The 21,235-nt window shown below is 44.9% G+C and overlaps 1 protein-coding gene across 3 annotated transcripts in view; it reads right to left on the bottom strand.

The window, feature by feature from the left end:
• The window catches only part of GNG4 (G protein subunit gamma 4), a 65,565-nt gene that overhangs the window by 10,863 nt on the left and 33,467 nt on the right, over nucleotides 1-21,235 (bottom strand). For all 3 annotated transcript variants that reach the window (XM_065922260.1, XM_065922259.1, XM_065922261.1), the window contains exon 3: nucleotides 20,507-20,615. In XM_065922260.1, the coding sequence (XP_065778332.1) occupies nucleotides 20,507-20,605 (99 nt within the window). In that variant the 5' untranslated portion in view covers nucleotides 20,606-20,615. The remainder of the gene's footprint in view (nucleotides 1-20,506; nucleotides 20,616-21,235) is intronic.

The raw sequence follows: 21,235 nt of genomic DNA, 5'->3' as shown, positions 1-21,235 counted from the left end.
GAGTAAAAGAGGTGATTAAAACAGCTCAAGTTAGCACATAATCCCATTTGTTGCACTATAATTACAAGCTTCAATGATGGGGAGAAAATGTTGCAATTACTAAGTCACATTCCAGGACAAGACAGATGACATAATTACTATTCTGGCTGTGACACCCACTGCATTTATCCTTTGCATCTAAAGTACAGCGACTCACACCTATTTTTCAGCAATCCTGGTCTATTTAACAATACTACTTGGAATAGATCACAGGCATTCTTGATCGCTCTGCCTGTTCCTCCCACCCCCCACAAGAAAACAAAGCAGGATTAGAGCCAAGAGCACAGCCAGGTTGCATCCCCCACTGTGCAACGATCGGTATCTTTTACAAGGCCAAACCTGGTACAGATGCCAACAGAAGAAATCATAGCCATGTATCCCCAATAAAACCCTGAGGATATTACAGGTCTATGCCTCACCTCTGGATTCTGAGCTAAAGTTACTGGTGAATCCTTGTGAATTTTTTTTCTTTCTTCTAATGTTGGCTATTATTTGAGATTAACATACCAGTTTTGTTTTGTTTTTTAAAGAATCTGCCTGCAAGGTGGGAGACTGGGATTTGATCCCTGGGTCAGGAAGATCCCCTGGAGAAGGAAATGGCAACACATTCCAGTATTCCTGAGTGAGAAAAGACATGGACGGGGAGCCTGGCGGGCTACAGTCCATCAGGTCACAAAGAGCTGGACACAACTGAGTGACTAATACTTATTATTTTTTAATTTTATTATTATTTTTAAAGACTCTATTGAATTTGTTACAAAATTGCTTCTATTTTAGGCCTTGGAGTTTTTTGTCCCTGAGGCATTTGGGATCTTAGTTGCCCAACCAGGGATCAAAAGGAATCTTACCTGGACGTCCCGGCACAGTCTTAACCACTGGACTTCCAGGGAAGTCCTAACACCAGTTTTTAAGGGCATTCTCAAGATACTTCCAAAAATTATGCTGTAGGCTGAATGTGCGTGCCCTCCCCACCACCCCGTAAGTTTATATGTGAAACCAAAATCTCCAGTGCCATGGAGATGGGGCTTTTGGAGGTGTTTGGAGGTGGGGCCTTTGGTAGGTAATTAGGAAATGACGGTTGAAACTTCATGAATGGAATTGAGATGGACTGGGACCTGGGACCCTTTGCCGCAATATTTGCACCTGGACAAACCTGGTCCGAAATACAAACTATAAGGGACTAAAAATAACTGTGCTACAATGTACAGCTGGGGCAATTATGGACACAAGATAGGAGAAGACCAAAACCCAACTGCCACTCCTGAAGAGTTGGGAGCAAAAGCAGGGTCCTGCGCATGCCCCTTGCACACAAGAGCACTGAGCTGTGGGCAAACTCCCTAAACCACCCTCTGGCTCCACCCCTCGCCCCAAACAAGGAGCCGGCTTGCCCCGCCTAGGAGGGTGAAGAAGCAAGGAAACCTGTCACTTCTTTCCTCCAGACCCCCACCCACAGCTGTAGCAGGGGCCCCAGAAAAGCCTTGCTTGAATTTCTTGTCTGGCCCCTGGTCAATTTTTATTGATTAAAGAGGCCAAGAACCCTGGTAGGTGATAAAATTAGTGCTCTTATAAGAGAAAAGGTCTCTCTCTCCCTCCCTTCCATGTGAGGTCACAGCAGAGGGGAGCCATCTGTAAGCCTAGAGAGGCCTCACCAGAACCTGCCGAAGTTGGTACCCTGATCTCAGACTTCCCAGCCTACAGAGCTCTCAACAATGAATTTCTACTGTTTGTGCCATTGAAGTCCACGGTATTCTGATTCAGCGGACATCTGGCTTCCAGTGGTTTCCAGCAAATGTGTATTGACTAGATCAATATTGGAAATTCTCAATCATTGGTTTCTAGGCCACAAATAGCATCTAGTAGGGAATAAGGTTATTCCAGGAGGAAACCAGAGTGGGTGGGAGGTATGTGTGAATACATGGTACTATAACAGAGAGTCCTTCTCTGAATTCTTAAGTCAAATGTCCAGAATAACGAGTCAGCTGCTGTTCACTATCACCAGCACATGGGTTTTTTTTTTTTTTCCACATCAAAAGCTGATTGCACATTTGCAGCAACACAGATGGACCTGGAGATGATCACAGTAAGTGAAGCAAGTCAGACACAGAGAGACAAACATCATATGACATTGCTTCTATGCAGAATCTAAAAAAAAAATGATACAAATGAACTTACTTACAAAACAAACAGACTCACAGACTTGGAGAATGAATTTATGGTCACCAGCAGGGAAGAGTGGATGGGAGGGATAGATTAGGAGTTTGGGACTGACATGTACACACTGCTATACTTAAAACTGATAACCAACAAGGACCTACTGTAAAAGCTGATTACATATTAAGAGGTAATTCTGAGATACTTGAAAGAGAGTTTTAATATCCCCAAGTTAATCTAAGTAAGAGCTTGCTATTACATGGCTTTCACCATCAGGAACTGCAAAGCTCTCGGTTGGTTTAGAGTGATTAACCCAGGCCCACCCAGCATCTTGATTTAACCAAACCCTTTTAACAGGTTGGTATGTGTCCTACATGACTCTGACCACCTGTCAGCTTTGACACATCACAATTTCCCACAAAGGAAGCCAAAATTCAGTCATTTTGCAAGTTCACCAACAGAGTGATTTATCTGGTGACAGAAACTAGTGAGTCACTGAAGAGTCTCCTGGGACTGATGGAGGAGTGAAAGATGAACATAACAAGTGGGTTCTAGCTCCAGTGGCTCTAGAAAGCCAGCAGCATCTCAGAAAGGAAGCACGGGGTTATGAGTAAGAAACAACGTCCTAGTGGGGCTGCACTCAGCGCTGCGGAGCTGTGTCATTTGGGCGCTCTGCTTCCACTCCTGGGGAAGTAGCGATACCCGTAGTTTGTGGCTAAATGATACAATAGATGTGTTACACGTACAACGTGTTTTTATTTCGTTACTCATTTGGCTACTTTTTGGCAGGGTGGGAAAGGTGTTTGGTTCATAAACATGAAGCGGTTTTGTTCAGCCACTAAGCTGTGTCCGATTCTGTGCAACCCCAGGAACTGCAGCACATCAGCCTCCTCCGCCCTCCGCTGTGCCCTGGAGTCTGCTCAAATTCATGTCCACTGAGTCGGCGATGCTATCTAACCATCTCATCCTCTGCCGCCCCCTCCTCCTTTTGCATGAGGTGATCTCTCAGAAATGATCAGGGCGATTTCTGAGGTGGCCCCGCCTAAAATGTCCCCTTTAATTGGGAGGCATGTTTCATCTTCTTACTCTCCTGCCCACATTCTATTCTCTGATTTAACTGAAAGATTTCTCTCCTTTTATCTGATGCCTATTTCTAGAAGTGCTCATTCATAAACCCCGTTCTTAATTTTATGTCTGATTGTAGAATGTTATCATCTGAATCATTTAACTTCTAAAGGTCTGGGCAAGGGTTACAAATGTTTCTGGCAGAGGAAGGGGAAATGAAGAAAAAGGTTAAACCTCAATTGCTAAACTAGCAGAAGCTGGAATAAGAGTTGCTACAGAGTATAGAAGAGACATATGAAAAAGGCAAAAATCTACAAGCATTGCCTCTAGACTTTTGCCTAGATCATATGACATAATTTATATTTAATTTTTTAAGAAATGCCATTCTTTCTACTATAACATCATCTAACATCTTTCAAAAAATATTTATTTGGCCGAGTGGCATGCGAACTCTCAGTTGTGGCATATGAGATCTAGTTCCCTGACCAGGGATTGAAGCCGGTCACCTGCATTGGGAGTGTGGAGTCTTAGCCACCTGATCACCAGGAAAGTCCCTATTATCTTAATTATATCCCTTTGCCTGGACTTTACCAGACCCTTTAAATCATCTGTCAATGATCTATCAGAACGTGAAGATCTCCCCAGTTTTGCTTTTTTAAACTTGTTCACAGGGAACGCCATGATATTTAAGCCTTACTTCTTTTGTTTTAATAACTACTGACTTTGGCTTCAGAATTTTCTACGCTGGCTTCAGAAACTTAACAGTACATGTTTTATCTTTTGGGAAAATAAAACCATAAAAAATTTTTGTTCCCAAGAATTCACAAACTGGCAGCACAGCTGCAACTCTTAGGAAATGTTATAAAAAATATGGATAACGTGAATGGATAAGGAAGCTGTGGTACATATACACCATGGAATATTACTCAGCCGTTAAAAAGAATTCATTTGAATCAGTTCTAATGAGATGGATGAAACTGGAGCCCATTATACAGAGTGAAGTAAGCCAGAAAGATAAAGAACATTACAGCATACTAACACATATATATGGAATTTAGAAAGATGGTAACGATAACCCTATATGCAAAACAGAAAAAGAGACACAGAAGTACAGAACAGACTTTTGAACTCTGTGGGAGAAGGTGAGGGTGGGATGTTTTGAAAGAACAGCATGTATATTATCTATGGTGAAACAGATCACCAGCCCAGGTGAGATGCATGAGACAAGTGCTCGGGCCTGGTGCACTGGGAGGACCCAGAGGAGTCGGGTGGAGAGGGAGGTGGGAGGGGGGATCGGGATGGGGAATACGTGTAACTCTATGGCTGATTCATGTCAATGTATGACAAAACCCACTGAAATGTTGTGAAGTAATTAGCCTCCAACTAATAAAATAAAATTAAAAAAAAAATTTTTAAAAAATGGATAACATGTACAGATGTGAGACCTGGACCATGAAGAACAGGCTGAGCATGGAAAAACTGATGCTTTCAAACTGTGGTGTTGGAGAAGACTCTTGAGAGTCCCTTGGACTGCAAGGAGATCAAACCAGTCTATCCTAAAAGAAAGCAGTCCTGAATATTCATTGGGAGGTTTGAGGCTGAAGATCCAGTACTTTGACCACCTAATACGAACAGCTGACTCATTGGGAAAGCCCCTGATGCTGGGAAAGATTGAAGGCAGGAGGAGAAGGGGGCGACAGAGGATGAGATAGTTGGATGGCATCACCCACTCAATGGACATGAGTTTGAGCAAGCTCTGAGAGATGGTGAAGGACAGGGAAGTCTGGCATGCTGTAGTCCATGGGGTCGCAAAGAGTTAGACACAACTGAGTGACTGAACAACACTGTGTTAAAGATGTATCTATTAGAAGAATTATGAGAAAAAAACCCTGGTTCAAACACACAGGTGAAACAAGAATCACGATGTTGATGCCCAAAGGGCTATGTCAGAAAACTTTTGGACACTTACCACTGGCTCCAGCAAACAGCTCTGGATTATCCAGGCTGCTGGAGGAAATGATTAGTATAAAGACAACCCCAACCAAATTTATACTTCAATCTGGAATATAAATTATGATTTCTATGCAATGTGTTTCCATAAAAATATGGTCATATTTTGCACTGGGCAGCTAATACTGAAAAGATAGGAAGACAGATTCTATACAAAAAGAATAATGCACATACAAATAATTAAATTGTTTAACTGAACTGACAATAGTAAAAAACCACTCCTCAGTTTGAAATACAAGTGGTTTAGGCTGATGGTGTGGTGGTGAGATCCTGCATGGAACAAACAGAGGAGTCTCCTTTCCTGTTTCCTGCACCAAGTGGTCACCTCGGGCAGCCCCTCTTCCCCCTTCCGATGCCCTCGTACCACACAGGTAAGACGTTCAGAGGAGGGACTTCCTGGTGGTCCAGTGGTTGAGAATCCGCCTTGCAATGCAGGGGACGCAGGTTTGATTCCTGGTCAGGGAACTAAGATTCCCTCATGCCATGGAGCAACTAAGCCTGCCCACCACAACCAGAGAGTCTGTGCACCACAACAAAATATCCCACATAACTCAACAAAGATCCCTTGTGCTGCAACTAAGACCCAACACAGACGAATAAATAAATAACTATTAAGAAAAAGAAGTTCAGAGGAGGGAGTGGGTAACTGAGTCCTGTGGGGGCGTGATTTCCAGGAAGAACTTGACTTTTGGAAATAGCTTTATTGTCTTTATGACAATAATAATCATTATTTGTTTGTAAAATTACCCCAAAGGACAAAGATTGAAGTAAAAATCAACAGAAACTCTGCCATTTGGAGAGAACATTTGGTGAACATCTTTACAGACATCTTACTATCCATCTTTGTACATACAGTCTCACATGCTGTTCTGCAATATGCTTTTATAATCACTCAGAGCACACAGATGTACATCATTTAATCAGATGATACAGTTTAACACTGCCTGTATATAATTTAGGTGAAATAAAATTCGTATTTTATGGCAAGACAAGAAAAACTTAAGACACAAAAAATTTTCTCTGCCATTTGGCTGTCTCTCTCTCCCTACTGTGCATTGTGTATGATGCATTGCACAAACCTCTCCTTTGGCAGAAATACCTGCTCAACCATCAAGTGCAACATTCTCCTAGCATCAATAAGTTCAGTTCAGTTCATCGCTCAGTCGTGGCCGACTCTTTGCGACCCCATAGACTGCACCATGCAAGGCCTCCCTATCCATCACCAACTCCCAGAGTTTATTCAAACTCGTGTCCATTGAGTCTGTGATGCCATCCAACCATCAATGTACTGATGTACAAGCATTAGTAAGACAACTCCTCAAAGATGACATTCCTTCTTGACCTAATAGGGGTCACATGGTCCACCACTTTGTACTTGCAGACCAGGATTGTGTAAACTGTCAATAACACATTATTTGATGCACAGCCTTCTGTCTCGAAAAACTTATAACTCTGCTTTGACCTCTAACAGGCGGAACGGTTCTCAGAGTTTTCTGAGATGCTCTTCCCGGGTTATAATCCTCAATTCGGTTCCAATAAAATCTTCCCTTTCTTTCTGATTAATTTTTTGTTGACATTATTTAACCAATCCATGTGTATGCTTAGTTGCTCAATTGTCTCCAACTGTTTCCGATCCCACGGACTGTAGCCCTCCAGGCTCCTCTGTCCGTGGGATTCTCCAGGCAAGAATACTGGGGTGGGTTGCCATTCCTTCTCCAGGGGATCTTCCTGACCCAGGGATTGAACCTGGGTCTCCTGCATTGCAGGCAGATTCTTTACTGACTGAGCCACCAGGGAAGCCCAACCAATCCCTACTGATGGACAAAAATATAATTTTTTGACACTATAATAGTGTTCTGATGAAATTCTCTCAGGCCTTCATTATTTGTGAGATTGTCTCCTTTGGGTAATCCCGAGAAGAGAGAGTGCTGGGTCAGAGTATGCACAACGAACATTTTGATACATATTCCAAACCACTCTTTGGGAAGACTGTAGGTTTCCACTCCAACTATCAAAAAACTGCTCACTTCCTTCAACAGTTGATAACGATACAGGATTTCAGTGACAATTAAAAACACCAATAGTCTGGATCTCAGTTTTTTTTTTTTTGTTCCAAGTGCATCTCAGTGTTTTTTTGAGGCACAACTCTTGTATTATTTTCTGTTTTTGTTTTTTTTTTTACTTTTTTTGGCTATGCCACGCAGCTTGGAGGATCTTAATCCCCCGAGCAGGGATCGAACCTGCAGTTCCTCCTGCAGTGGAAGTGCAGGGTCTTAACCACTGGACCACCAGGAAGTTCCTCCTGTATTATTTTTGAAGCTAAATGTCTCTTCATACATTTGACCCTTTACATGTCTCCTTTTCAAATTGCCTATTCATGTCGGTTGTGCATTTTTTTTTTAAAGGGAGGATCCTTTTCATCTGCTTTATTTTTTCTTAAAATGGAGGCTGTTTTTTATCTTATTTTTTCAGAGAAATTAAATTTAAAGATATTAACCTTTTGTTACTCAGGTAGCAAATGTTTCCCTTAATTTGTTGATCGGCAGATTTTTACCATATAGATTTTTTTAATGCAACTAAAACTTTTATTTAATGAACTGTAGATTCTGTAATATGCTTGGCTTTCCCAAACACACATTATAAAAAATATTTGCTCCTATTTTACAAGTACTTTTATGGTTTTGCTATATTTAAATCTTTGATTACAGTTATGGACTGAAATGTTTTCCCAGACTCATGTTGAAGCCATAACCCCTGAAAACATTAATAAAGGGGATTCTCCAGGCAAGAATATTGGATGGGCTACCATGCCCTCCTCCAGGGGATCTTCCTGACCCAGGGATTGAAGTTGGGTCTCTTAAGTCTCCTGCCCTGGCACGCAGGTTCTTTACCAGCCTCATTAAAATGGAGCAAGGAAGCCAGGAGGAGCTCTCAGGCAGAAATGTGCAAGTCAATTATAGGAAGCACTTCAGTTTCAAACACCAGCAGAAGAATCCTCACAGAAAAGAAACATCAGTTACAAGCCCGAACAGGAAAAGAGGTACACGGAATGTCCTACAAGAAACCCCAGCAACTTGGCCAGTGAGAAACTACCATCCCTCTGAACTCTCCATTTTCTCCAATGGACTTTCATTCAAAAGCACCCCTCCCAGCTTTCTCCTTTTTCTCTATAAAATAACATTCCTCTCCTTTGTTTGTTGGACTTGCCTATAGTTTCTGCTGTAGCATGTTCTTCCTGAATTGCATTTCTGTGACTCACTTTGTTGCTTTACTGTAGTGACCTTTTAATCAAACCCGTAATATCTCCAAGGTTTGCCTGCATACAGTTTGTTTATCCATTAATCTGCTGATGGACACTTAGGTTGTTTCTACCTCATTGCGTTTCTGAATAATGCTGCTATGAACTGGGTGTACAAATCCATCTTAAACGGCGTGATTTCAGTTCTTTGGGATGCATACTAAGAAGTGGAATTGATAATATCCTATGAGTAATTCTTTAAAAAAACTCTTTAGAGGAACTGCCATTCTGTTTTTCATAGTGGCCGCGCCATTTACATTCTTGGCAATAGTGCACCAAGGTTCCAATGTGCTATTTTCTGTTCTGGTGACAGTAGCCATCCTAGTGGGTGTGAGGTGATGAAAAACGTTTTAACACCAAATGCTGGTATTTCAACTTCACCTCTCCTGTAACATGAGTGGGAGCCCAAAGATACAACTGGATGGACTCTACCAAAGGCTTATATGGAGGAGACTCTGAAGCTGGTGGAAAAAGGCTTCGGTAACTTGAAGAAACAGATCAAGAATGACTAGATGTTTGACTGTCAGCAGGGACTGGTGCTGTAAAAGGGATACTGAGGTCAAGTGGACCTCAGCTATTGTCTCACCAATGAACATGGGGCCTTTGGTGTCCTAAAGAGCTCTTCACTGGGCTGGAAGCAGACTCTTCAGAGGGCTAACCTTGCAAGTCCAGCTCCTTTAAGAGGCTGAGCTTTCAGTTGAAGGACCCTTTCCCAGAAGATGGGTGGGGCAGGTGACCCTGAAGTGGTCCTGGCAGCTCAGCACAAAGACAGGAGCCTCACATGGCAAGTGGACATCTGCCCCAGAGCAGGGCCTTCGCTTCCTGAAAGAGTGAAGTGTTTGTCATTCAGTCATGTCCGACCCTTGGTGACCCGATGGACTATGGCCCCCTAGGCTCCTCTGTCTGTGGACTTCTCCAGGCAAGAATACTGGAGTGGGCTGACATTCCCTTCTCCAGGGGATCTTCTTGACCCAGGGATTGCAAGCAGATCTCCTGCATTGCAGGTGGATTCTCTACTGTCTGAGCCACCACGGAAGCCCTTTTGACGTTCTTGAAGAGTTCTTCACTGAGCCAGGTGAAAGCTCTTCAGAGGGCTAACCTTGCAAGTCCAGCTCCTCTAAGAGGCTGGGCTTTCAGCTGAAGGATCCTTGCCCAGAAGATGGGTGGGGCAGGTAACCCTGAAGTGGTCCTGGCAGCTCAGCAGAAAGTTAGAAACCTCACACGGCAAGAGTGGACATCTGCCCCAGAGCAGGGCCTGCGTTTCTCCACCCTGCTCCAAAAAGCATGCTGGCAGCTGTTGTTTTATTTGTGATGTCTGAGCCAGCGTAGTTGCTGTTTCCTGTACCTTTTTGGGAGGAACGAAGTCGATGACACGTGGATGGCCTCACCTGACCCTGATTCTCTGCTACTGATCTGGGCTGTTCTAAGCCAGTCCATCCTTCAGTGTGACTCGCTATGACCCACGGAGTGAGTGGGATCCTAAGACAGGATGACACTCAGCCCCTGCTCGAAGAAGCTCCTGATCTAGTGGGAATTTCCCCAGAAACTTTCTTACAGTCCTAACATTAATAAATATCACCATGATGCACATTGGTATCTTCTTTCGTGAAATTCAATTGTGTAAAATGAAGTAATTTTGAAAAAAAAAAAAAAAAAAAGATGTCTGTGCATTATATTTAACTTTCTTGCCTAATTGAGAACATATTTATATTGCCTATTGGCCTCCCAGGTGGCGTGAGTGGTAAAGAATCCACCTGCCAATGCAGGAAACACAAGAGATTTGGGCTGGATCCCTGGGTTGGGAAGATCCCCTGGAGGAGCAAACGGCAACTCACTCCAGTATTCTTGCCTGGAGAATCCCAGGGACAGAGAAGCCTGATGTGTTACAGTCCATGGGGTCACAGAGCTGGACGTGACTGAACACTTACATTGCCTAGGACATACATGACCCTTGGCTAGGTAGCAAATTCTTTGCAGGATTTTAGAATTTTTATAGAATTTTAGGTTGGCATCTTCTCAACTGAGATGCAGTGTTGTCTAGACTGATATTTCTGCCCTTTCTAGGGGAACCCATAGTTTAATGATGATCCAGGATCTGGGTTGGTATCCTCCATTCATCATGTAACAACTGTGGGCCTAGGTTTTCCTGTCTGAGGACTGGGGTACCAGTAGCACCCACATGTGAGGTCAGTGTGAAGATTCAAGCATCCGACACGGGTTAAGTCAGTGTATTCATCCTAAATGATAGCTTCCCCTGTCAGTACATTTGATGGGCCCTTTCAAGATTAAGTAACCTCTGCTGTGGGCTTCCCTGGTGGTTCAGATGGTAAAGAATCTGCCTGCCATGCAGGAGACCCAGGTTTTCGATCCCTGGGTCGGGAAGATCCCCTGGAGAAGTGAATGGCTAGCCATTCTAGTGTGCTTGCCTGGAGAATTCCATGGACAGAGGAGCCTGGTGGGCTAGAGTCAACGGGGTCGCCAAGAGTTGGACACGACTTAGCGACTAACACTTTCACTTTCAACCTCAGCTGTATGTGTATTTCAGGGTTGATCATTTTCTGTTACATTCTTTTCTGGAATATGATGAGCTGTCTGGATCTGCACATTCCAATCTCCCTTTTAATAGTCTTTCCTCAGGAGTATTTTCTGCTTCATCTGGTCTCTGCCCCGAACATCAGCGTTCAATATTGAAATGTTGTTGTCAGTCTTCATTTCTGTCATCCTCTAATTGCGTTGATCTGTGTCTTTTTTTTCTTTCTGCTTACTGTAAGAGTTTCTTAAGTTTGTTCTCTATGTCATTAATTTTGATTTTCTGTAGCATGTGTTACACTCTTTGCTCCTTATTTTATTTTTTTATTGAAGTATAATTGATTTATAATGTTGTGTTAGTTTCAGGTGTACGGCAAAGTGATTCCGTTATACATACATTTATATCTGTTTTTCAGGTTCTTTTCCCTTATAGGTTATTACAAAATACTGAGTAGAGCTCCCTGTGCTACACAGTAGGTCCCTGTTGGTTATCTATTTTATAGACAGTAGCGTGTCTCTCTGTTAATCCCAGACTCTTAATTTATCCCTCTCCTGCTCCTTTCTCCTTTGGTAGCCACAAATGTGTTTTCTATGTCTGTGGACCTATAAGTTTATTTGCATCATTTTTTTAAGATCCCACAAAGAAGCAATACTACAATTTGCAAAAATACATCACCCCAATGTTCCCTGCAGCACTGTTTAAAATAGCCAAGACATGAAAATAACCCAAGTGCCAATCAATAGACAACTGGGCTTAAGAAGATGTGATATATGTATGTACGTGTGTGTGATGGAATATTACTCAGCCACTAAAAAGAATGAAATATTGCCATCTGCAGCAACATGAATGAACTTAGAGAATAATACACTAAGTTAGTCAGGTAGGGAAAGACAAATACCATTTTTATGTCGAATCTGCAAAATAATATGGGTTTCCCTTGTGGCTCAGTTGGTAAAGAATACATCTGCAGTGTAGGAGACCTGGGTTCAATCCCTGGGTTGGGAAGATCCCCTGGAGAAGGGTAAGACTACCCACTCCAGTATTCTGGACTGGAGAATATACAGTCCATGGGGTTGCAAAGAGTTGGACATGACTGGGTGACTTTCACTTTCACAAAATAATACATATGACTTTATATACAAAAATAATACAAATGACTCTGTATACAAAACAGAAACAGACTCACCGAGAAAACAAACGCATAGTTACCAGAGGGGAAAAGGCTGGGGGATCAGCTAGGAGCATGGGATTAACAGGTACGCACTCCTGCACATAAAATAGATAACAGGGGCTTACTGTGGAGCACAAGGAACTATATTCAATGTCTTGCAACAACCACAATGGAAACTATTCTGACAGATATACACATAATTGAAGCAGTCTGCTATACACCCAAAATAACACAATACTGTAAATCAACCCTACTTCAGTTGAAAAATAAAAGAGTAATACTGAAAAAATGGAAAGACTGGAAATGCCCAAGAATAGGGGACCAGTTAAATAATTGCAGATCAGATGATAAAGATATTAAAGATGTACATTTTAGGAGAGAATTTACTGACCTGGATATATAATCACAGTATACTGGTCAATGATAAATCAAATTGCAAAAAGTAATAAATTGATTAACTAAAATTTACATTTTAAGGCAAGATAAGATAAATCAAGCACAAAATTCTCTCTCTCTGGGTCGCCCCCGTCCCTCCCTAATGTACAGTGTGCATTTGCATTACACATTAACCAGAGCACTTCAAAGATGGGAATGCTTGCTCGATTGTAAAGAGCATTTCCCCCCTTTCTTCTGATGCTAGGAATATAACTTCTTAAAAGAACAGCGTTCTTTTCCAATGCTGTAGGGGATCATGGTGACTTGTTGCTTCCTTTCTACCTATTTACCTGGACTCTCTAACCTTGGCTAACTCTATGTAAAATATCAATATGTCATTTTGATGTACGATCCTTTGTCTTGAAAGTGCACGTGACTCTACCGTCTACTTTTAACGGGTAGAATAGTACTCAGAGCTTCTGAGAGTCTGTCTCCCAGGTTATCAGCCTCAGTTGGCTCAAATAAAGTTTCCTTTTCTCTTAACTTGATTGTTAATTGAACTTTTGTCAACAAAATGTACATTATAACCGCAATTTTATAAGAAAACTAGGTATAGTCTATAAGGTAAACAGCTAGATGGAAAAACATGAAAATGTAGTGGCTATAGTTTAAATTTTCTTTATACTTTTCTATATTTTCCAAAATTTTCTAACATAAGTGTTAATTGCATGAACAGAAAAATTGCATTATTTTAAAAATAAGATTTAACGCCCCTAGATACAGATACCCACTTTCTCACATTCTCATTTTAATTTGTCCCTTTCTCCTCGAGGAGCCTTAAGTATGCTTCAGGGTGTGTCTAATTCTCTATCACTCATTTATGGTTTGTAGAGAAGTTCTAAATGGAATAAGCACAGCATATGTAACCTCTATCTTTAACACCCATACATTCAGTTTTTGGCTCTTTGTATTTCCCAACTAAAATGTTTTTTGATCAGGTAGCTGCTTTTCCTTTAAGCAGCAAACAAGAAAATCTCCAAGACCAAAAGTAAATGGGAGTAAGTCTTTCTCCAAAGCTTGTCTTCTTTCCCAAACTGTTTTCACGGAATTTTTCATACCTGTGATGGAGAAGGGCTGTGAACACTTGTTATTTCTTGCGATAGAATCTCTTCTTTTATGTCAATACTTGCAGCGCTAACTTCATCACTGCTGCCACGTCTGTGGTGACTTTTTAACCCACGCATCACCTGCCCCTCTTCCCGACCTGCCCTCCTTTTTCAGTAGTCTATAGAAGGCTGGCTGATGGGGACATCCCTGGCGGTCAGGCAGTTAAAAATCTGCCTGTCAAAGCAGGGGACACAGGTTCGATCCCTGGTCTGGGAAGATCCCATGAGCCGTGGGGCAACTAAGGCCATGTGCCACAACCAGAGAAGCCACTGCAGTGGGGAGCGAACGCACCGCAATGAAGAGCAGCTCCCGCTCACTGCAACCAGAGAAAGTTCGCATGCAGCAGTGAAGACCCAGCACAGACAACAACAAACACATAAAATTAGAAAAAGAAAGGACGCTGATGATCTGTCAGGGTGATCTGTCAACAATCAGCAAATCAAGCTTAGGTTGACAAAATTAATTTCAGCCTAAAGGCAACCCTGTTGGGGGCTGTGAGCACAAACACAGCTGTTTATCTACTGAAGGTGCGTGAGAGAGCTGGGCCTAGCGCTGCTTGGCAAATGTCAGCTTCCTGATCCCTGGCTGAGAGCTACTAGTTCACTCAGGGTGTCCATCCTTCTCCAGGGTCTGCCAGGATACAGTCCATGGGGTTGGCCCAGTGGCAGGAGAATCAGGGCACTCTGAGCGGTGCCCAGCGGAACAGCAGCTCCCAGCAGCCTTCCTAGGGCCTGGAACCTGGCCTGCTCAGGGCCTCTGTGCCTCTTCCAGGGGACAACGACTTCTCTGGAGCCGAAGTCTTCTCTTGGGCTGGATAGGTTGGCTCTGGAGACCATTTTCTTCACATAAGCCTCTTCTACTTTGCTTAGCTCATATCTGCCTTCATTTCTCAACAAATTTTTCCTATTTGATGATCCATGCCATGTATGTGCTCTTCCGGTAGAATCTTATGTTGCTTGAGCCTCCAATGGGTGGGAGCACGAATCAGGTTTCGGGTGTTCGTTTCCAAGGGACCAAAACATTTTCCAAGCCGTCTTTACGTGCTCTTTGTTTTTTTAGGATCCTGAACATTATTTTCTAAGCTTTCTGTTTTGGGGGAAGCCATACATGTTCAATCTTCCCTGTACTTACAATGAATGAAGTATATATGGATTTAAAAAAAATTATTATTATTATTTTAAAAATTTTATTGGCGTATAGGTGGCTCAGACAGTAAAGAATCTGCCTGTAATGTGGGAGACCTGGGTTCGACCCGAGGATTGGGAAGATCCCCCGGAGGAGGGCATGGCAACCCACTCCAGTACTCTGGCCTGGAGAATCCCCACGGACAGAGGAGCCTGGCGGGCTACAGTCCCTGCAGCCGCAAAGAGCTGGACACGACGGAGCGACTGAGCTCAGCACAGAGCTGCTTTACAATGCTGTGTTAGTGTCAGGTGCACAGCAAAGCGAGTCAGCTGCACACACGCATCTCCACCCTTTTTAGATTCTTTTCCCACACAGGTCATTACAGAGTACTGAAGAGAGTTCCCTGTGCTATCCAGTAGGCTCTTGCTAGTTACCTACTTTTTAAAAAAATGTTTTTGAGTGGTTACTATCTGCTAGGCACTTTCTTTTGTTTTTATCTTATTTGTTTTGGCTGTGCCCCAGGGCATGTGGGATCTTAGTTCCCCAACCAGGGATCAAGCCCATGCCCACTGCATTGGAAGCGCGGAGTCTTAACCACTGGACCACGCTAGGGAGGTCCCTAGTTACCTATTTTATATGCAGTAGTGTGTACACGTCAAAGCAGCTGATACAGGTTCTCAAAGTGGAACACCCAGCTTTGCTGGGAAATGGCCTGGTGAGCTCGGAGGTGGGATGGAGAACAGTCACCCGAACGCTAGGGTGAGTCAGGGGAGGCAGTCAATAAACATTAAAGGAACAAAGGTAGTGTAAGTTGCTTTTGGCGAGAAAGAGCTATCTCCAGGGGGCCCCTTTGTCTTAGCACTAACCTTAAACCAGGCACCCCCATGCTCCACTCATCTCAGGCCCTGGCACACCTTTCAAATCTTTTCGTCACACAATATCTTGCCTAACTTATGGGTTCTCTCCATAAGTCAAAGAAGTATAATAGAAATGAAACATAAATAATGAACAGGTGACCAAACCTCTTCCCAACTTCCCCTTCAGGAATCTCAGAACAAAGTGTGTGAACAAGATAGTATCTCAGGGAAAATCACAGGGAATCAGCAGGCCTATGCACAAGCCTGCACGCAGTGGGGGACAGCTCTGATCCCCCACCCCAATGCTTCACCAAGATTACTTCCCCTGTTTCCCTTTAAAAACTTTCATGGCCTAACAGAATCCTCAGAGGTGGTTTCTAGGTGACACCAAGTCCCCCGTCTCCCCAGATGGCCAGCATTCTGATAAAAGCAATTTTTTCCTACCAACATTTGTCTCTCTCTCCAGTATTGATTTTTGAGTGGTGATCAGCTGGATCTGATTTGGTAACAGTAGGGAGGTTTAAGAAAGATGTTGAGGGTGAGTGTGGGGAGGGTCTCTGTAACATGTGGGGTTTGCGGGATGGCTGGGGGCTACATGGCGAAGTCTTCGTTCTACATCCTACAAAATCTGCAATAAAGTCTACTGTAGTCTACTGCACCAGTGCTTTTATGCAGATGATGTTTGCAGAGACAGACAGGACGTGAAGATCATAGTGGATGCTTCTACATTTTACCTCCACAAACTGTCCAAACCTCTCTTGAGTTCACACTGATACTTTTTCCTACCTTTGCAACCCAAATAACTGAATAATGCATATTTTTTCCCTTCTCGCCCCTTTACTTCCCTGAGCTGCAAATATCACCCTTTCCTTCCTTTCCCACGAGATACTCTTCCAAGCAGAGCAAACTATGAAGACTGGAGGTGGGTTCTGCAGTTGGCAACACACTGTGTGAGCCGTGGGGCTCCTCCCGGGCTGTCCTCTGGGTGCTTTACCCGGAGCTGGCTCTGGGGGACTCATCATTGCCATTATTTTCCCCACTGGGCCTCCAGCTATTTCCCCTTGTTCATCCCTCTCTCTGGGCTCCGTGGCTGGCACAGCACACAGGGGAATGCCTGGTGTTCCCCTCACTATATGAGGTCAGAGAGTTCTAGGAACTGCTCCTCTCCTCCTCCCACACAGCTTCCCTCTGTCATTTACCCCCAGGATCCTTCTTCCTTCTTCATCTCCTGCAATGAACTCCCACCCACCCTAGAGAGGCCACTTCTTTTTCCTGGTGATACTCTTCCTATTTCCTCCCTCCCCAAGGCACCTATTGGCTTCCCTGCTGGCTTAGTGGTAAAGAATCTGCCTGCCTAATGCAGGAGATGTGGGTTCAATCCCTGGGTGGGGAAGATCCCCAGAGAATGAAATGGCAACGCACTCCAGCATTCTTGCCTGGAAAATCCCATGGGCAGAGGAGCCTGGTGGGCTATAGTCCATGCAGCTGCAACAACAAGGCGCTTATCATGGTCAACCTTGGGTATCCTTGATGGATTGATTCTCTTTCCACATTCTGTTTGTTGTCTGGCTAATTGATATTAATGTACATCTTTTTTCCCCACAAGTTGTATCAAGTAGATTTTTCCCCAAAGCCCTCCCAAGACCTGAAGCAAGGGGTGTCTAGTGCTTAAAAATCTAGTGTGAGCTTAACACTCATTAGAATGGCTATTATTTTTAAAAAGGAAAATAAGTGTTGGCGAGGATGTGGAGCAACTGGAACCCCTGTGCATTGCTGGGGATGAAAGTGAAAAGCGTTAGTCACTCAGTCGTGTCTGACTCTTCGTGACCCTATGGACCATAGCTCACCAGGCTAGTCTGTCCATGGAATTCTCCAGGCAAGAAAACTGGAGTGGGTATCCATTCCTTTCTCCAGGGGAGTCTTCCTGACCCAGGAGTGAGGTTGAGGAGGATGTAAAAAGATATGGCTACCATGGAAACCAACATCATGGTTCCTCAAAAAGTTGAACACAGAATTACTATATGACCCAGCAATGCCACTTCTGGCTATATACACAAAGGAATTGAAAGCACTGACCCAAATGCTTTCCATGCTCATAGCAGCATTATTGACAAAAGACAAAATGTAGAAACAACTCAAATGTCCATCAACACACGAATAAGTAAATAAAATATAGTAGATACATGTAATGAAATACTATTCAGCCTTACAAAGGAATGAAATTCAGACATAGGCTACACTGGACAAAACTTGAAGGCAGATACCAAGTAAAATAAGCCACAGATAAAATACAAATACTGTAAAGTTCCACTTATAGGAATGAAGTACCCTGAATAGCCAAATTCATAGCGACATAAAGTAGAAGAGAGGTTTCTAGGGGCTGTGGGGGCAGGGGACTGGCAGTAAGAGTTTAATGGGTGGAGTTTCTGTTTGGGATAACAAAAAAGTTCTAGAAATGGATGACCGCACGATGTTGTGGATGTGCATAGTGTTATTGCATTACACACTTAAAAATGGTAAAAATGGCAAATTATATGTATGTGTATCTAGGCACGATTTTAAAAAATTAACGTTTGGGGCTGTGCGAGCACTAACAGAAAACCACGTGTGACTGCAACTCTGGTTGGGATGTGGTTCCTGGGGGCCACCCCTGTCCTCAGGCGGCCCCGGATCATCTCTTCAGGGATCCAGTTCTGCCAGCTCAGACCAGACCTGTCGCGGGCCCTGTGATCACCGTGGAGGCTGCAGGGTCCCCGGGAGGCCTCTCGTGAGATCAAGGAGCGAGATCAAGGAGCACAACCCAGAACTGCAAGAATGGGACCGCCCGGCCTCGACACCACCCGAACAGCACGCTGGGCTCCAAGCTGCCCTGTGACCTCCGCTCCTTCTCTGGGAGGCTGCCATATCCTGCAGTGACTCCTGAAGAGTCCCTCCCCATGGGGACAAGTACTCCACCACGGCTCCTGGGGGCTGATGGTCAGCAGAGAGGATCTGTTACCATGGAGAGCATCTTCTATGACAAACCAGAACTCCCCACCATGGCAACGGTCCCACTGCCAAAACCAGCGCCCACCATCTTTCCAGTCCTGTGGCCGTGGACTTGACAGCTGGGTCTAGCTTCTCTCGCCCTGGAGACTACCGCACTTACCTTCCAAGTTCCGCTGCATCTGGTGTCTCTATTCTGCCTTTGCCCTCTGCCCACTCTCTGCCCGCTCCCTTCCCCCTCGGCTTCTCTCTGCAGCTTCTGCTGCCCCTGGCCTCTGACAGTGCACCCCACAGCCCCGGCTGCACACGAGCTGTTTTTATGACCTGTTCCTGTGCGCAGAGCTGCCTTCCCAGCACAGCACCCGGCTTCTCTGTCAAGTCCGAGTGCTCGCAGTGAGCCATGGTCAGCTCATACTAGCCTTCCCTCCGCCCGCATGTCACTTCGCAACCAACCCCCAGCTCATGGCTCCGGGAAGTCTTCTCTGAGCAACGTCATGGGAACATTCCATTCGTTTTTCTATCCCAGGACCATGCCAAGGGCAGAGCAGGTGCTCAGGGATCTTTGTCCAATGAGCGCATCCCCTCGCGTCCTTGTCCTCTCAGCAAAAGCCTGTCCTGTCTTTGAACCACTAGCGCCTGCAATGCTCATCCTTAGACCCATTTCTACACCACTGGGCTCCTCCTCTTTCAGAACTGTTTCTTTTCTTGCTCCCTCCTCTAGCCTAGGGATTAAAGATGTTTTATTTGTAGCTGGTAACAGTATGTGCAGATATAGCCAGTCCGCTTAGACCAATGTGTATCATCCTGCATTCCCTTCTTGCTTCATATACATCGTGTCACTTACTGGGCACGTTGCTGCCTCCTTGGATAGCTGGTACCCGAAGGTCCCTGGGGAGGGGGATGGATGGAAGCTGACTGATGGAGCTGGTGTTATCTGGTCTTGGCAGTGGGAGCCTTGGGGAGGGACTGCTTGCTCCACCAACAGAGGGTGTTAGGAGTCACCCACTGCCCCACGGATTCTGTCCTATTTGGGTGACAGCCCTGGTTTTACATCCCCACAGTGCACAGACACACTGGACTGGTGTTTTCTGCTGTCAGATGCCCGATGCACTTCCTGCTCCATTCGAGTCAGTGACCCTAACTAAGCTGCATCTCAGGGCCACTTGCTCAGCCTGACCTCCTGCTCCCTTTGAAGTGGCATCTGGGGAAAAGCTGGCTTCGTTCCCCCAGTGTGAAGACACCTCCCCGCTCCTCAGTGAAGTGAACACGGTGGGAGGAGGCTGGCACCCTCCTTCCCTTTCCCCCAGGGAGCAGCTGACAAACACGGACATGACTCAATGCGGCACTTCCCCCAGCATCCCTGTCAAAATACCTGATGTTGTCTCATCTCCAAGTCACTGGACCAGGCAGGAAAACTATGATGGATTGCATGGTTCAACTCCCTCACTTGCTTACGGGCATGACAACTGAGCTAAAGAGAGCTGAGATGAACACGGGTCTATTCTAGGCGACTCCTTATGGAATACACGCATACTGTGTATTTTGCATCCCTTGATTCCTCGGGCACACTTGGAACTCCGGAGCAAACACTCGTCTGTAAATGTTACAGCTGCCAGTGTCGGCTGGATGCTCTACGGAGCGACATGTTCACCCTCACGCGGCTGCTTTGGACACGGGGGGACTGTCGTGAGCTGAGTGCTGGTCAGAGGGCAGGCGGGCCTGTGCACGCTTACCTTCACTCTGTCCATGCAGGCTTCCATCTTCAGCTGCTCCACTGCTTTCCGGGCTTGGGAGATGCTGGCGGTGCTGTTATTAGACATGCCTTCTTTCATTCTGCTGCCCCTGGAACAACCAAAGTCAAGGGGGCTGGAATAGTTGCTTGTTTGAAAGCAGAGCCCCCCTCAACTTACTCCTCCTCCCATCCTCTGCAGCTTCTCTATCCAGGTTGGGGAGCCATGGGAGCACACCACCCTGGGATCAGAGGAAGGAGCACTTCAGCTAGTGATGGGAGCAAGACATGGGCTTCTGGGGCCACCTGTCATCCGCTCCCTGTCGCCGGGGCTGAGAAAGGCTGACAACAGAAGCCCATGTCTTTCTCCCATCCTTACACCCCACTGCTGCTGCTGCTAAGCCACTTCAGTCGTGTCTGACTCTGTGCGACCCCAGAGATGGCAGCCCACCAAGCTCCTCCGTCCCTGGCATTCTGCAGGCAAGAACACTGGAGTGGGTTGCCATTTCCTTCTCCACTTACACCCCAGAGCCATAGGGAACACCTTGACATTTGTTCAGAGATTTGTTAGTAATAAATCATCTCCATACACATTTTTTTTTGGCTGCATGGCATGTGGGATCTTAGTTCCCTGACCAGGGATTGAACTTGCACCCCCTGCAGCGGAAGTGCAGAGCCTTAACCACCAGACCACCAGGGAAGTCCACCACTGTCATGCACATTCTTTCACTCT

This window comes from Muntiacus reevesi, chromosome 2 (genome assembly GCF_963930625.1).
Source record: "Muntiacus reevesi chromosome 2, mMunRee1.1, whole genome shotgun sequence".
Lineage (NCBI taxonomy): Eukaryota > Metazoa > Chordata > Mammalia > Artiodactyla > Cervidae > Muntiacus > Muntiacus reevesi.
This window is presented reverse-complemented; position numbering and strand designations above follow the sequence as displayed.